This window comes from Carcharhinus amblyrhynchos, chromosome 8, assembly GCF_965287045.1.
Source record: "Carcharhinus amblyrhynchos chromosome 8, sCarAmb.v2.hapA, whole genome shotgun sequence".
In the NCBI taxonomy this organism is placed as follows: domain Eukaryota; kingdom Metazoa; phylum Chordata; class Chondrichthyes; order Carcharhiniformes; family Carcharhinidae; genus Carcharhinus; species Carcharhinus amblyrhynchos.
The window spans coordinates 83520973-83539218 of NC_137331.1; the positions used below are offsets into that span (position 1 = coordinate 83520973).

General features: G+C 42.3%; 1 protein-coding gene across 1 annotated transcript in view; it reads right to left on the reverse strand.

Annotated features, from left to right (window-relative positions):
* Positions 1 to 18246, reverse strand: part of LOC145346381 (cyclic nucleotide-gated channel beta-3-like) — a 122248-nt gene that overhangs the window by 82055 nt on the left and 21947 nt on the right. Inside the window, exons 4-6 of the mRNA XM_080193541.1 lie at positions 11112 to 11278; positions 7184 to 7375; positions 242 to 450 (exon numbers count right to left, since the gene is read on the reverse strand). Coding sequence (XP_080049667.1) covers positions 242 to 450; positions 7184 to 7375; positions 11112 to 11278 — 568 coding nt within the window. The remainder of the gene's footprint in view (positions 1 to 241; positions 451 to 7183; positions 7376 to 11111; positions 11279 to 18246) is intronic.

Consider the following 18246-nt stretch of genomic DNA (forward strand, 5'->3'; position numbering starts at 1 on the left):
CTTAATCTTGCTTCCCCTACCTCAGTGACATGCAGTGAAGCCAACTGGAGCACTTCCTCTTGTGCCCAAAACAAGACCAATTAATTCAACAGAATCTAGTGAGAAAATAAAGGATCTTCCATTCTGACATGGCATATGAATGGTGAATTTAGAACTACTATTCCTTTTTCATCAAAATATGATCAATTCAACAGAAAGATTGCATGATTATTTGAAACCGGTAAATGACAGAGAAACTTACTATTATGTCTCCTTGTTTAATGAACTGGAGTCGGACCTGAAATACTGACATATCAAGTAGATAGATGAAGTCACATATGTAATCCATGGTTAACCAGAAGGTAAGAGTTTCTGGTGTCTGATAGTTGAAAGCCCACCGCGCAGGAATAAACCAACAGCTCCAGTTCCACGCTAGTACCACAAAAAACAGCCACAGCACATAAAGCCGATCTGAAACATAATGTTTCATAATTATAACACAATGTCAAGAATAAACACTTCTACACAGTTTAAATATTTTACAGCCATGTTTAATGTTAATCTTAAAGTTATGATGGCAATGTTTCTTATGCTAAAAGTTTTACACGTTTTAGGCTCAGTGAATCCACAGACTTTGATGTTCAATTTCAATTCTATTCTCTCAGCCAATCTACAGATTTTTTTTACCATAAGGTAAATATCAATATAATTAGCTATATTTTCCTCTTAATGAGTGCATCTAGTCACTTCTGGTTAGATTGATAGCTCATGAATTTGGTAATCTGGCCCAACAGAAACTGCTGAATCTTATTTTGATAAAAATCAAGCCATTATTGAGCTTTTGTACATTGTGGCATAATGGTCAACATTCGGAAAATCCTTCCACAAGCAGTTTAAAGTTTTAAAGTTGGGTATGATTTATACATGGAGTATAAAATGTGAACCATTGATGTTGGTGAAGGAGGAGTAATTTCTGCTTGTTGGTCACCAAGCACAGTTTGGTCCATGTGGCCATATTTTAAAATCCTGTGCAAGGTCTTGGCAACGTGGCCTGTATTGTCTCTTTGATTCCATACACTGATTTATAAGCTAAGTTTAACCCTAAACATATGTTTCTGATGAGCCCTAAAATTGAGCACTAAATGTACATAAAGAATGAGATGTCAATTAAACACTGAATATCAGTCTAAACATGTATTTTGGTGTTAAAAAAAGGATTGTCTTAAATGATGGGTTGACTTAACCACCGTGATCTACGGAATCTAGATTTTGGAGTTAAGCAGTTTCGGAATAAATAGAACTGTGCAGTGATGGAAGTGGAAGACATGGCACTAGGTGTTTCCAGCTTCCAAAGATACTTTTGCTTCAGATCAAGATTATATTATTCACTCTGATAAAGCACATGACAACCATAAGATAGCTGATTAAACAAGTCTCTGAACTCTTTGAACCTGCGAGGTTCTGGAAGATATGAGAAATAAATATGATTTGACAAAACCCACCAAGGTAATGTTGAACTGGAATAACAAATTTTGCAGTTTGGACATGTTTGTCAGCTGTGGCTTAGTATTTAGTGTAGCCACACTTGAAGCACCAGGTTCTGGGTTCAAATCCCACTCCAGGACTTGAGTACAAAAATCAAGGCTGACACAGTGCTGAGACAGCATTGCAGTCAGAGGTGCCATCTTTCAATGAGATGTTTATTTATTTATTTTATTTTAATTTGGATCACAAACAGACTTACATTAACACTGCAATGAAGTTACTGTGAAAATCCACTGGTCGTCACACAGACTCCAGTGTCTGTTAGAGTATACTGATGGAGAATTGTGCATGGCCAATGCATCTAACCAACACATCTTTCAGACTGTAGGAAGAAACTGGAGAACCCAGACGAAACCCACGTAGACATGGGGGGACACGCAGATTCTGCACAGACAGTGACCCAAGCCGGGAATTGCTGTGAGGCAGTGGTGCTAACCATTGTGGCACCATGCTGCCCTGGATGTTAACCTGAGGCTCATCTGTCTGCTCATGGTAGATTCCATGGCATTCTTTTGAAGAGCAGGAAGTTATCTTCAGCATCTTGGCCAATAATTATTCCACAATCAACATCACAAAAAATAGATTGTCTGATTATTATCATAGTGCTTTCTGTGGGTTGTTGCTGTGGGCAAATCGGTTGCTGTGGTTCCTACTTGATAATAGTGGCTACACTTCAAAAACTAATTCATTGGCTGTAAAGTGCTTTGAGATACAGGGGGTTGTGAAAAATGTGGTATAACTGCAAGTCTTTCTTTTCTTCCCTCTCTATTTGTTACTGTATTCAAATTTTTAACCTAGCACCTTAAAGGAAAGACATCAGAAACCACACTAAACATTGTACTGTCATAGTTAAGCAAATGGGTGAATTTCCATGAAGCACCTTCTGGCGTGTTCACTTTGCCAGAGGAACATAGAACATAGAACATTACAGCGCAGAACAGGCCCTTCGGCCCACGATGTTGCGCCGACCAATTAAGAAAAAAGCAATGACCCTCTAACCTAAACCAATCCCTTTCCATCCATAAACCTATCCACGGACCTCTTAAACGCCCCCAAACTAGGCGCATCTACAACTGCAGCAGGCAGGGCATTCCATTCCCCCACTACCCTCTGGGTAAAGAACCTACCTCTGACATCCATCCTATAACTACCACCCCTCAATTTAAAGCTATGTCCCCTTGTGCTAGCTTTCTCCATCCGAGGAAAAAGGCTATCACTGTCCACCCTATCTAAACCTCTAATCATCTTGTATGTTTCAATAAGGTCTCCTCTTAGCCGCCTTCTTTCTAACAAAAACAACCTCAAATCCCTCAGTCTCTCCTCATAGGACCTTCCCTTCATACCAGGCAACATCCTGGTAAACCTCCTCTGCACCCTCTCCAATGCCTCCACATCCTTCCTATAATGTGGGGACCAGAACTGTACACAATACTCCAAATGCGGCTGCACCAGAGTTTTGTACAGTTGCAACATGATGTTGCGGCTCCTAAATTCAATCCCCCTACCAATAAACGCCAAGGCACCGTATGCCTTCCTAACAACCTTATCGACTTGATTTCCAACTTTCAGGGTCATTGCTTTTGCAGGGTTTCTGCAAATCTTTCACTGAAGTTATGGCAGACCATCAGGAGAGCCCCAATGAAATTCACCTCCAATTTCTTTCTCCTAAAATTAGCATTGTGAATGCCAATGATGAGACTGTAAGACATAGAAGCAGCAGTAGGTCATCAAGCCCATCGTGTCTACTCTGTCATTCAGTCAAATCATGACTGATCTCATATGATAAAACTCCACTTTCCCACCTAATTTCCATAACTTTTGATCCCCTTACTGATTAAAAATCTATCCATCTCAGCCTTGAACATCCTTAATAACCCAGCCTCTATGGTTCGATGTGGTAAAGAATTCCACAGAGTCACTACCCTCTGAGAGAAGAAATTCCTTTTAAATGGGTGACCCCTTACTCTGAGATTATGCCCTCTGGTCTTAGACTCCCCATAAGGGGAAACAACTTCTCAGCATCTACCCTGTCAAGCTCCCTCAGAATCCTCTACATCTTATTAATGTTGCATCTCATTTTCATAAACTCCAATGGGTGGGATTTTCCAGCCATGCTCGCCCCAAAACTGGAAAATCCCACTCGAGGTCAACAGACCATTTCATGGTCCACCCCTCGCCTGCTACAATTCCTGCGGTGGACAGGATAGAAAAGTTCGCCCCCCATGAATCCAGGAAAACTAATTTGTTTTTATATAAGTCAATACAGTCTTTTTAATATATTTATGTAGAAGATGATAGCATACCGTGTAATACAAAAAAGGGATATAACACAATGACACTCCCAACAATTTCTGACCAATAAATGAGACCTATAATGATATGGGGGCCATTAGTGGCTGTTAAGGAGTTGAACAAGAGATGCATGAGCCCTGTTGTGTTGCACATTCATGCTAATTTCTCTTGTTTCGTGGATCAGTGAACATGAATGGTTTTATCTGTTTTCCATATCAGCTACCTGCTTTAGTATCTACAGAGGATGGCACAGGAAGTAGTGTAGCACAGCCTGAACCGGAACTGCACAATATTACAAAGCACCTATCATCACTACTTGCACTTGGATTTAGCAGCAACACATTGTTTTTAATCATTCATTTCTGGGATGTGGCTGTTGCTGACAAGGCCAGCGCTTATTGTCCTTCTCTACATTGCCTTTGAGAAGGTGGAACTGAGCTGCCTTCATGAACCATTGCAATCCATATAGTGCATGTACACCTATAGTGCTTTTAGGTGGAGATTCTGACTGGGCAACAATGAAAAAACAGTGATATATTTTCAAGTTTAAAATGTGTGAATTGGGAGGGAATATACAATTGTTAATCTTCCCATGTCCCTGCTGCCCTTGTTCTTCTAATAGTGGTCTTAGGCTTTGAAAGTGCTGTTGATGAGATTGCTGTTGGCGAGTTGCTGCACTACATATTGTAAGTAGTACACACTGCATCTACACTGCAATGTTGGTGAAGCAAATGAATATTTAAGATGCTGGAGAGTAGCCAGTCAAGTGGGCTACTTTGTCTTGGATGGAGTCACATTTCTTGAGTGTTGTTGGAGCTGCACTAACTGAGTCAAGCTGAGTGTATTCCATCACACTCCTGACATGTTCTTTGTAGATAGTGGAGAGGATTTGGAGTCAGGAAGGGAGTTAATTTTTAGAGAATTCCCAGCCTGTGACCTGCTCTTGTCACCACAGTATATGTCTTGGCTAATCCAGCTAAGTTTCTGGTCAATGTTGACTCCCAGGATGTTGCTGGTAGGGACGCTTGGAGATGATAATGGCTGAGTTGTCAAGGAAAGGTTGTTAGTTGTTTTCTTGGAGATGGTCATTATTTGGTTCCTGTGTGGTGCAAATGTTATTTGCCACTTATCAATGTCAACTGAATGTTGTCCATATCTTGCTGCATGCTAATATGGACTACTTCGTTATGTCAGGAGTTGCAAACAGTACTGAGAAATGTTCATTCTTCTTTGTGCATCCCACCTTTGTCATTATGATAGAGGGAAGGCCCACTGATAAAGCAGCTGAAGATGTTTGGGCCTGTGACACTGCCCTGAGGAACGCCTGCAGCAATGTCCTGCAACTGAGATGATTGGCCTCCAACAACTATCATCCTATCTGCAGGAAAATAATGTTCATGGGAGTCAGGAAATGTTCATTTTCAGTTTTGAATTCTGCAAATGTGGTTAGTTCTAAACCTAATGATAGTGCCACAGCCAGTTGAAGAAGGATCAAATTCCTTCTCTCTTTGAGCACAACAGGTTTTGGTCCTTGTGAAAGATATCCTTGCCAATACACACAGTTCACACACACACACATACAGTTCACATGCAGTTCACACACAGTTCATACACACACACATATACACACACACACACATATACACATACACATATACACACACACACACACACACACACACACAGTTCACACACACACACGCACACAGTTCACACATGTACAAATACAGATTACAGAATGGGGGAGGATAGTTTGACAAAATTAGAATCTATAAACAAAATACCGTCTGTAGTTTGGTGACTCAACAGGCTTCAGGCTAAATCCAATGTTCTTGATGCTTCTGATTCAAAGATGTAAATGACAGAGTTGTCTGTTCTTCGGGAGACGGTTGTTTTGGGCTGGATTCTTTCAAGAAATTTATTTCTGCAATGTTCCTGAGTGTTCACAGTTACAAACAGTGTTCAAAGCTTACCAGGAGGCCCTCGCTTACGTTTTCTCCTGAAGCTGCTTGTCCTCAGTTCTGCTCAGGAAACGTGCTTGTAATGTACAAATGGTTGGTTTGTCATGTGACCTTCCTTTCTGATTGCAAGAGGGGTTAAAATATGAAAGACATTTTTCATGTATTCTAAAGGTGACTTGATTAGCTTGTGTATAAGCTAACTCAGCCAGGGTGCTATTGTCCAAGCTATTAGCCTTAATGGTCAATCTCCAACACCTGAATACTTCAGTTCCATGGGGCAGCACAGTGGCACAGTGGTTAGCACTGCTGCCTCACAGAGTCAGGGACCTGGATTCGATTCCCACCTTGGGTCACTGTCTGTGTGGAGTTTACATGTTCCCCTTGTGTCTGCGTGGGTTTCCTCCGGATGCTCCAGTTTCGTCTCACAATCTGAAAGGCGTGCTGATTAGGTGCATTGACCTGAACAGGCCCAAAGTGTGGTGACTAGGGGAATTTTGCTTCATTGTAACTCCATTGAGTATTAATGTAAGCCTACTTGTGATACTAATAAATAAACTTTATGAATTTTTGATTGTGAAAGATGCCTTACTAATGAGACAGGAGATGCTCAAATGACTCCACTCCAATGAATTGGAACGTGGAACATAGAATAGTGAAGATCGAGGCATGCCATTCTGGGCTGTGAGTTCAAGACACATTAGTCTCTATTATTTTAAAAAGTCTGTTTTTTTTCAAATTAAATTCAAATTTCTAGCCTACGGATTAGAAATCATTAGTTGGCATAAAGCACATCTCATGACAATAGAAACAATAGAATCCTAATCGAAGGATGATTCCTCTCAACATTGCCAGAAAATACTGATTTATTCCTCAAGTATACTATAAAAAAAACAAAAATGATGAACAAGGTAGAAGTAGGCACCCACAATTGGAATTGTCTACCAACTAAGGTAAGTAAAGCAAATATCTATTGCATTAGTAGACCACTTGGGCTGGGATTTTCCCTTCTCTCACATCAAACTATAAGTAAAAGAAATCCAAGCTCTCAACTCGATTCCTAGATATGCCTCCGTTAGCCCGCAGCAAGGAAATGCCTTTCCCTGGAAGGAAATGTAGGGCTAGATTCTCCGACTCCTGGGACAGCTGGGAGTCTCTGATCCCACTGCAGTGAATGAAAATTTGGTTGAGCATCAACTTCTCCATTCTCACTGGCAGCAGTGGCAGGGTGGAGCCAGAGAATTTTGGATCAAATGTAATCATAGAATCATAAAACAGTAGAATCCACGGCACGGAGACAGAACCTGGGGCCCAAACTGGTCCTTGCTGATCAAAATGGGGCACCTGAATTCAAAACTTGGTTCACTGTTCAATCTGCACTGATGAAGTTGTGGATTACAACAAATTACCTGTGTATATATCAATGCTTTCAGGGACTCTTAACTTTTGTATGAACTTTTTGAGTAGAGGCTTCTTGAATTTTCCGCAAATCATATCACAGTGATATTCCTCTTCGGATTTGATCCTGTCATCTTTTATTTCTTCTTGTTTAACTTCTTCCCTTTTGTCTTCTTTTGGTGGAGGAAGCTTCTTGACTGGAGCTGAGCAAAGGAGAAATATATATAAATATTAAATCATGTTTCCCGCATCTTGCCAAACTACTGAGATATTTTGTGCTCCAAGCTTACTTTGAAAAAAACCTGCAAGATTCTTGATTAAACTCCTTCGACAACACGTATAGACAAAAACGTGAAATGTAATTTCGCAATATTAATCAGAGTAATTGGAAATAATCAGCTACTAATGGATTTCCTGTAGCTCACAGATAACATTTGAAAGAATTTCAATCCTTAAATTAATTGTGGGGCTGTTTCCTGATGACCTTGTGCAAGAAATCAGCTAATTATAATTAAATGTTCAGCATTTTTATCATAGATTGCATTAAATTCTAGGAGGACCAGTCCATCAAGCAATGGATTATCAAATACCAGCTGCTCTTAGAAGGTTGGAGGTCATTTTTAAAACTGCCCTGCGATTGAGTAAAAAGAATGGTGGGTGCTGATAAGAGGCTGTGTTCTTCCTTTTAGCTCAAAAGCAAAATACTGCAGATGCTGCAAATGTAAATTAGAAACAGAAAATCAGCAGCTCCAGCAGCCTTTGTGGAGACAGAAGAGTTAAATTGTTCAGGTTGATGGGATTCATCAGAACTATAAACTAAGGGATCAAAATTGAATTGCTCCTGTTTAAAATTGGGCATTGGGGTTGCAATTTATGATTAGCCCGTACCAGTCCTGTTGCGGAAGATAGCACTAAAGCCTAAAGCTACCTCCTCATTTGAATGATTGCAGTGTTCAGTAGAGCGTGATCTGTGCTTTTGGCTGGCTGAGCACGCCACAGGAGGTCCAGCAACTTGAGTGGCTCACACATGTTCGTTCCTTCATCTGTTGAAAGCAGCCTCCTACTCTTAAAAGGGAACTGCATTAATTGCACAGAAACTACTCTTCAATGCCTCTAGTGCAAGTGGTTGCAAGGCAAAGGACACCTTGTGGAGTAATAGATAAATGTACAGGCTCCAAGGCTTCTGATGTGGTACTAAAAGTCTTGGTTCAAGAAGTTATCAGAAGGATAGAAACTATGGCTGGAATTTTACCAACTGCAACAAAGCCCTAACATCAGAACCTAAAGCAGGTGGCATAGTTGCATAGAAGCGAGACAGAAATGGGAGCATGGTCTTCTCAGCACTATTCAATTAGTGGCTAATAGGGCATGGCAGACAACCTGTTAAGAGGTGTAGGCAGAAGGAAGTATCAGGCCAGGCCATCTTTAAAAGGCAGCAGCCCGGAAGGGAACAGCAAAGGAAGTCTGGCAACTCTGGAAATAATGACATTCCAGGCTCATTTAATATCTCCCAGGAAGTTTTCTCCTAAGTTGTGCAGGCTTTCAGCCTGCACAACTTTGGCGTTTATTGGTAGGGGGATTGAATTTAGGAGTCGCAGCGTTATGTTGCAACTGTACACAACTCTGGTGCGGCCGCACTTGGAGTACTGTGTGCAGTTCTGGTCCCCACATTACAGGAAGGATGTGGAGGCTTTGGAGAGGGTGCAGAGGAGGTTTACCAGGATGTTGCCTGGTATGGAGGGGAGGTCCTATGAGGAGAGGCTGAGGGATTTGGGGTTGTTTTCGCTGGAAAGAAGGCGGCTAAGAGGGGATCTTATTGAAACATATAAGATGATTAGAGGTTTAGATAGGGTGGATAGTGATAGCCTTTTTCCTCTGATGGAGAAATCTAGCACGAGGGGGCATGGCTTTAAATTAAGGGGGGGTAGTTATAGGACAGATGTCAGGGGTAGGTTCTTTACCCAGAGGGTGGTGAGGATTGGAATGCCCTGCCTGCTGCAGTTGTAAATGCGCCTAGTTTGGGGGCGTTTAAGAGATCCGTGGATAGGTTTATGGACGAAAAGGGATTGGTTTAGGTTAGAGGGTCATTGTTTTGTAACTGGTCGGCACAACATCGTGGGCCGAAGGGCCTGTTCTGCGCTGTAATGTTCTATGTTCTATGTTCTAAAGGGACGTCCAGTTCCCTGAAAAGGGTAGGAGGAGGCTGGCTTATTACAGCAAGCAGACATAGATGGAGATAGCAGAGATTGGTGAGCATTAGGTGAGATACATATATCTGGCAGAGTTCCCAGAGGCTTTGCACCCATGCATGAATGATGGAGGAATCTATCCAGTCCATGAGTGTAGCCATGATTCTGGCATAAGCGCCACCCATTACATCCTCCACTGACAAAGTGGCAGCTTTCATGGAGAGCCGCATCCAGCAAGCCATGCGGTGGATCCCACAGATGTGTGCAGACCTGCTTGCCATCGCATTTTTTGTGAGTTCAGCAATGGCTAGGTGAGAGGGAATCAAGATGCCTGAAAGTATGGTCTGGAACTCAAACACTTCAGGTTAATCAGGGGGAACAACTATGTTCTGAAAGGGAAGAAGAGTTACTGCCTGAAGCATTTAGGAGTTCCTCTCAGGGAGATCCTGCATGGAGGTCCCACTGTCCTCTGTGATGGCGGAGGCACGCAGGAGGCCCCCCCCCCCCACTATGTTGGGACCCACAAGGCCTCAGAGGCAAACAGAGGTCAACACTCAAAATTGCCGAAGGCCACAGAAGAGAAAGGTCAGAAGTATGCCTCCAACTTAGCTGATAATGCAGAGGGCGCACCTACAAGTGCATGAAAATATAATTGAATGGGATCTGTTGCGATTGTGTTAACCTCCCTATTTCAATGTGGGCTGCAGAGCCACATGCACACTGCCTGTCGCTCCTTGCCATGTATCCAACCACTAGTTTCTGTTCAATTATGGAGAAAAAGAAGAAGAATGATCTCCTGTTGCACAGAATCTCTATCATCTGTCAGATGTAACAAAGATTTAAGTTTTTTAAATCTATTTATTAGCTTATATTAACACTGCAATGAAGTTACTGTGAGAATCCTCCGGCGCCTGTTTGGATACACCTGAGGGAGAATTTAGCGTGGCCAATGCACCTAACCAGCACATCTTTGGACTGTGGGGGGAAATTGGAGCACCTGGAGGAAACCCACACAGACAGAGGGAAAAGATGCAGACTTTGCACAGACAGTGACCCAAGCCGGGAATCAAACCCAGGTTCTTGGCGTTGTGAAGCAGTCATGCTAACTACTGTGCCATCATGCCATCCTCTGTGAGGGTGGGATATACACAGTAAAAAGTCTGACAACACCAGGTGGGATATTACAGCCTCACTCGACCCGAGACCAGAAAATTCCACTTCAGGTCAACGGATCTTCCCATTGTTCGCCCCTTGCCCTCTCCAATTCCTGTGGTGGGCAGGGCTGTAGAATTCCGGCGATCTTGCAGCCACCTTCTGAAGAAAGAAAGGGTTCACAGAACAAGGAAGGACCATTTAGCCCATTACGTCAGTTCATTTTGAAAACCATACACAGTCTACTCTAGCATGTACTCTATCATACTCATTGAACTCCGTAAGGGATGTTCATAAAGCAAGAGAAGTTTACTTAGTCCTTCAAACTTTATTTCCTAATAGTGGAAATCCAACATTTCACAAGATTGTTAGCTGCTTCTGTTTTAGATCATATTAAAGCACTTGGAACCAAAATTAATGTAATCAAAATAAGCCCAAAACAAGCTTTGGTCTCTGAACACAAGTGCATATTATTAATTACATTATCTCTTGATACATTACTCATCAGTTTACATGACTAAATGTCACGGTACATTAATTACCGCCTGCTATGTGATTCATTAGTTAACAGACCTTTGCTTTTCAAGATAGAACTTACAAACTGGTGGAGTTTCTTCTGCTGACGAGTTATCCTGATCAAGTAACTTTTCTTTATACAGCGATGTCCTGTCCCGCATACGTGTCACTAAGCTCTGCAGCTGTACATCAGCTAAATCATTGTTAAGTACAGGTTGTTCTTGGTTACACTTATCGCAGGATGAAATGCTGCAAAATAAAAGTGTTGCTAAGAAACACAAAAATGAAAATTAACACTTATGCACAAAAAATATTTAAACTATTTCAAACTATTTGGAAAATTCATTAATCAGGTTATTAATTAGTTGCTATGTTCTTATGGTTGTAGTGGTGAGATGATTGGGATGGCATGATGACACAGTGGTTAGCACTGCAGCACCAGGGACCGGGGGACAATTCTGGCTTTTTTAAAATAGAATCCCTGCAGTGCAGAAGGAGGCCATTTGGCCCATTGAGTCTGCACCGATGACAATCACATGTCATCTAGACTCAAAATGTTGGCTCTATTCTTTCCCCACAGATGCTGTCAGACCTGCTATAATTTTCCAGCATTTTCTATTTTTGTTTCTGTTTCCAGCATCTGCAATATTTTGCTTTTATCTGACTGTTCATTTGCTTTGTGCAAATTGATGGCAGTGGCCACCTAGGCAACATTGCACTTCAAAAGTAATTCACTGGCTGCAAAATGCTTTGGAACACACTTGGAACACTGAAGGTGCCACATTATTTCTACTTTGCTCTTTTTGTAAGAATCTCATATCATTGCATAACCTCCATTCTACATGCCAGCATGACACACACTTCAATGTTTTTCAGCTTCTCCTGCGCAGAAGGCTAGAGAGGTGCAGATACAGATTAATAAAATGCCTTTGTGATAACAGACGTCTGGGCTGGTTTGGGTAAAGTCGTGGATACAGTCGTGATACATTCCCACAAGGGGAAAGGTAGAGCAACCAAAGCCTGAGCTACTTGGATAATGAAAGAGATAGAGAATAAAATGAAGTGGAAAAAGGGGGCATGGTGCAGATCACCAGTTGATAATTCATTTAAAGCAGACTAAATATGTGGAATTCAGAGGGGAAGCGAAGAAAGAGAGACAAAGAAGTTTGAGAAGAGACTGAGAGCTAGCATAAAGCAAAATCTGAAATTTTTACAAGCAAATAAATGGGAAAAGGTTAGTAGGTGAACTAGTAGAACGATTAGTGGCCAAAAAGACCGAGGCACAGAAGAAGGGGACATGACTTGAGGTACTAAATGAATCTGTCGTTATCAAGGAAGAAGTAAAAGAGGAAGTAGTTGAGATGCCGGATGGGTTAGTAATCGATAGAGATAGTATTATAAAAGCTTTCAATTATTTCAAGTTGATAAGCGACCAGGACCAGCTGGGATGCATCAAAGAACATTGAGGAAGTGAAGTTGGAAATTGCAGAGGTACTGGCTTTGGGTGGAGTTAGCACATTTTTCCCGCGTCGCCATGAGCAGCCACATCTGAAACTTTCCCAATGGTGAGACAGACTGATGCATTTTGCTGTCTTTTTCACATTCTGCCAGCCAGTGGTATAGGTTGAAAATGAGAAGCAAACTAGCCCATAAAAGCAGAAGACATACTAACTTCAACCATAGACACGAAACATCGCATTGAGCTGTTAGGCACACCGTATGGGCTGAATAATACATTGTGACAACAGGAACATGACGTACAGCCACCGAAGTATTATGGGGTGCAATGACTTTGGGTTATATTCCCAATGTCATCACGTCAGTTCTGGATAACATGGCTAGTGGGCAGGGCTAAGAATCGAGAGTTCGCCTGTATTATTCAAATTTCATTAAAAGCAGTATTTAAACTCGTTAATCAGGAAATTGACTGGAATCATGTGTAGTTTGAGCAATAAAATGCTTGCAGGGCCTGGGCAGCTTCGTCAGTAGAGTACCAGATTTTTAAACTGCAGGTCTAAGGTTCAAGTTCTTGTTCAATTGCTGCTTTAGGCTGAAGGCATTCACTTTCTATGAAGTGACAAGGAAAATGAGTAATGAATGCAGAATGCTTTAGAGAGCGAGAGAGAGCAAGAGAGGATAAAATACTTGCAGAATGTGTTCCACGCCAGATGAATTAATCGTTCCTTTAATTTGGCAGCTTGTTAGGGCAGGTTTAACATCTTCAGCTGCACGCTGAGTTTCACCTTGACAATTGAGGCTTCTGTGACTGCTGGAGGTGGTTCATGCAAGAAGCAGAGTTTGCATTTGAGACTTAATTTATTTAAAGGCCTTATTCCTCCGGCACAGAAGTCCATTTAGACCCGATCATCGCCTTAGCCTTCAAGCTAGGATAAATATGGGGATTGTGATGTCTATGAGATAGAACATAGAACACTACAGCACAAATAGGCCCTTCGGTCCACAAGTTGCGCCGATCATATCCCTACCTACCAGGCCTATCTATAACCCTCAATCCCATTAAATCCCATGTACTCATCCAGACTCCATTAAAAGACCTCAACGAATTCGCCTCCACCACCACCGACGGCAGCCGACTCCCCTCACCCATCACCCTCTGAGGGAAAAACTTACCCCTGACATCTCCTCTGTACTTGATCCCCAGCAACTTAAATCTGTGTCCTCTCATAGCGACCATTTCAGCCCTGGGAAATAGCCTCCGAGAATCCACCCTATCTATACCCGTCTCTCCAGGGAGAAAAGACCTAGCTCCCTCAACCTATCCTCATAAGGCATGCCACCCAATCCAGGCAACATCCTTGTAAATCTCCTGTGCACCCTTTCAATAGCTTCCACATCCTTCTTGTAGTGAGGCAACCAGAACTGTGCAAAGTACTCCAAGTGGGGTCTGACAAGGACCAGAACTGCGCACAGTACTCCAAGTGGGGTCTGACAAGGACCAGAACTGTGCACAGTACTCCAAGTGGGGTCTGACAAGGACCAGAACTGCGCACAGTACTCCAAGTGGGGTCTGACAAGGCTCCAAGTGGGGTCTGACAAGGATACATATCTTCCAATGAGGAGGGTGAAGAGGTTGAGGAAAGTGAGAGGAAGAGGGGCAGAGCAGAAGGTCCAGAATGCACTGATGGTGCATGAGGATTCCTGAGCTGTGCCAGGCAGACAGAGAGGGTGATGAAGCCATTGTGCATCCTCATCAGAGGCACACGAGGAATTATACAGTTCCTCAAGTATGAAGGCAGAGTGAGCTATCAGCAACTGTCTGAAGCACAATACAAGAGGAGGCTCAGACCCAATCCATCATGCAAACCAGCCTCCCATTCATTGACTCTGTCTACACTTTCCGCTGCCTTGGCAAAGCAGCCAGCATAATTAAGGACTCCACGCACTGGACATTCTCTCTTCCACCTTCTTCCTTTTGGAAAAAGATACAAAAGTCTGAGGTCACACACCAACTGACTCAAAAACAGCTTTTTCCCTGCTGCTGTCAGACTTTTGAGTAGACCTACCTTGCATTAAGTCGATCTTCCTCTACACCCTAGCTGTGACTGTAATATTACATTCTGCTCTCTCTCATTTCCTTCTCTATGAATGAAATGCTTTGTCTGTATAGCGGACAAGAAACAATACTTTTCACTATGTTAATACACGTGACAATAATAAATCAAATTAAATCAAATCAAGTGCCACAGTCGCATCCCTTTGTGAAATACTGGGTGAAGGGATTTGACCAACTGTGTTGGGGGCCACCAATGGCTGTCGCTGTCTAGGTCATTGCTGTGCTCAATCTCTTTGTAACAGAGTCCCTTCAGGCAGTAGTGACATAACATGACATGCTGCACGCCACTGCATCAAGGTCTGCATTGATGCTAGCTTCAGAAGGGCAGAACATTACATCTGTTTCACAATGGACTACCAGATACAACTAGAAAGAGCCAGTGGGTTTGTGGCAATTGCAGATTTTCCCAGAGTACAGGGAGCCACTGACTGCATGAACGCCAAAGATTCTGGGTGGAATTTTCCTATCTTGTCCAGCATGGGAATCGTAACAGACAGGACATGGTCCATGCAAAGGTCTATTGACCTTGGGCGGGATTTTCCAAGTTTTGGGCGAGTGCAGCTGGAAGCTCCCACCTTCTTACATTCCCAATCCCAAAGGTGGGTTGAGCCCCAAAGGGATTGATGATTTCACCCAACCAATCTGGGAAGACAGGAATCCAGTGTCAGAGGTCATTGCCATGACACAGAATTAAGTCATAGCCCGTCATTTAAAGGAGCACCTGACATGGGCAGAGTCAGGTGACCCAGAAAATATGTTCTGACTGCCTAGGACCTAGCTATTGATGGATGTTTGGAGATTTGAGTCTCTGCTCAACAAATGGATGGAGTCTATCAGACCATCACAAATAAAACAAGTTGAAAACAAGGAGCATGCCAACTCTTTGACAATGTCAGCGTGGGACTGATGAATGACTTGCAACTATCAATAATGTGCATGAGACAGCCATGAATAATAAAGAACTTGATAAACTGAGCATTAAAATAGTTTCCATTTAAGAGACCAGACTTGCTAAGAGCAGATTACTGACAGAGAAGCATTATATATTCATTTGATGGAAAGAGGGTTCAGAGGAAATCATGAGCAAGATTTAGGCTTTATTGTAAGGAATTTGTTACTTTTGATCATGGGAATCACCACACAATTGTTCAGAAGTGTTCACTCCAACAGCCTCTCAACTCAAACAGAGCCCATGAATCTCATGAACATCTATGCTCCAATGTAGTGCAAAGATCAGTTTCTATGAGGAGCTTGACCTAAACCTGAGAAAAATATCTAGAATAAAAATCCAACAATGCCACAATAACTAGGCTTCATAGCTGCAATTTTCCAGCCATGTTGCACCTGGCACAGATCATGTCAGGGCAGCTTGGGATCGGAGAATCTCAGGCGATTACATTCAGCGATTATGCAAAACCTCGGAATCTTTCCAGCCACAGCTCCTGGTAATCTGGTTCCCGTCCAATGAGAGTGGGGACTAGATTAGCATACTTGAACAAATATTTACATAGAAACATAGTAAATAAGAGCAGGAGGAGACCGTTTGGCCTTTTGAACCATCTCTGACATTTATTATAATCATGGCTGATTATCCATCTCAATAGGCTGATCCCACCTTTACACCATATCTTTTGATCCCTGTCACACAAGTGCTATACTTCACTGCTCCTTGAAAGAGTACAACATTTTGACCTCAACTACTATCTGTTGTTGCAAATTCTACAGGCTGACCACTGTCTGGTTGGGGGAATCTCTCCTCATCTCTGTCCTAAACAGTGTACTCTTTATTCTCAATTAGTGGCCCTGGTTCTGGATACTCTCACCATCAGGAATATCCTTCTTGCATCTACCCTGTCTATTTGTGAGAATTTTAATGTTTCAACGAGATTCCTCCCCCCTCATTCTTCTGAACTCCAGCAAATACAATCCTAAGCAACTCAATCTCTCCCCATACATCAGTCCCGCCATCCCAGGAATCAGTCTGGTAAACTTTCTCCATGCTCCCACTAGAACAAGAACACCCTTCCTCAGATAAGACCTCATCAAGGCCTATATGATTGCATCAAGACAACCTTGTACCTGCACTCAAATCCTCTCACTATGAAGGCTAACATACTATTTGCCTTTTTTACTGCCTGCTGCACCTGCATACTTACCTTCAGTGACTGGTGTACAAGGGCATCTAGGTCTTGTTGCACACCTCCATCTTCTAATATATAGCCATTCAAATAGTAACCTGCCTTCCTGTTTTTGCTACCAAAGCGAACAACCTTGCATTTATGCAAATTATTCTGCAATTGCCATTCGTTCGCCCACACACTCAACTTGGGCATTGAGTTTAAAAATTGGTAAGTCATGTTGCAGATTTATAGAACATAGTTAGGCTGCACTTGGAATATAGTGTTCAATTCTGGTTGCCACACTTCCAGAAAGATATGAAGGTTTTGGAGAGGGTACAGAAAAGATTTATTAGGATGTTGCCTGGTATGGAGGGCATTTGCTATGAAGAGAGGTTGGAGAAACTTGGTTTGTTCTCACTGGAATGTTGGAGGTGGAGGGGTGACCTGATAGAAGTCTACATGAGTATGAGGGGCATGGACAGAGTGAATAGTCAGAAGCTTTTTCCCAAGGTGGAAGAATCAATTACTACGGGGCATAGATTTAAGGGGCGAGGGGTAATGTTTCGAGGGGATGTATGAGTGAGTTTTTTACACAGAGGGTGGTGGGTGCCTGGAACTTGCTGCCGGGGTAGGTAGTGGAAGCAGATACGATAGTGATTTTTAAGGGATGTCTTGACAAATGCATGAATAAGATAGGAATGGAGGGATATGGTCCCTGGAAGGGTCGGGAATTTTAGTTCAGTCAGGCAGCATGGTCAGTGCAGGTTTGGAGAGCCAAAGGGCCTGTTCCTGTGCTGTAATTTTCTTTGGTCTTTGTTCCTTGTCCAAATCAAACTGAAGTCTTTGTATCCTCCTCACAGTTCACCCTGTCTCTTAACTTTGTATCATCTGCAAATTTGGGGATAGTACATTTAGTTTCCTCATCTAAATCATTTATATATAGTGAATAGCTGGAGTCCCAGCATTGGTCTCTGCCTATCATTTGGAAAAAGACCCATTTGTCCTTACTTCCTATCTGTCAACCAATTTTATATCTATCTCAATACATTTAAATACATATTTAAATAAGCTTTGTCCGTTTCAAGCGGCGTCAATATATGGTGGCAGGTCAATATTTGGTGTGGAAGTGGATTAATGATATAGAAATATATTGAAATTCATGTAAAACAAGTTCACTCATGTTGTGGATTTGAACCTGATAACTTTGCCCGCGAGGGGTAAGGAAGATCTGAGATCACAATCTCATTGGTGAGATCTGTGATTTCTGAATCTTCAGCAATGACTGGTATTTGCACAGATAGCAAGTGTGGGCTCAAGATTGCTCTCTTAGACATTTTTTGGAAAAAATTCTGCTCACATATCCTTCACCATCACCTCTTTATCTTCTTCACAGCTCTTGCATGAGTAAAAGGTTGGCTCTGAGGTCAGGTTGTACACATTCTTTCAAAATGGAGACTGCATGACCACACACACTAATCCTAATTGCTTTGTTGTAGTCTGGGATTCGCTATGAGATGCTAAAA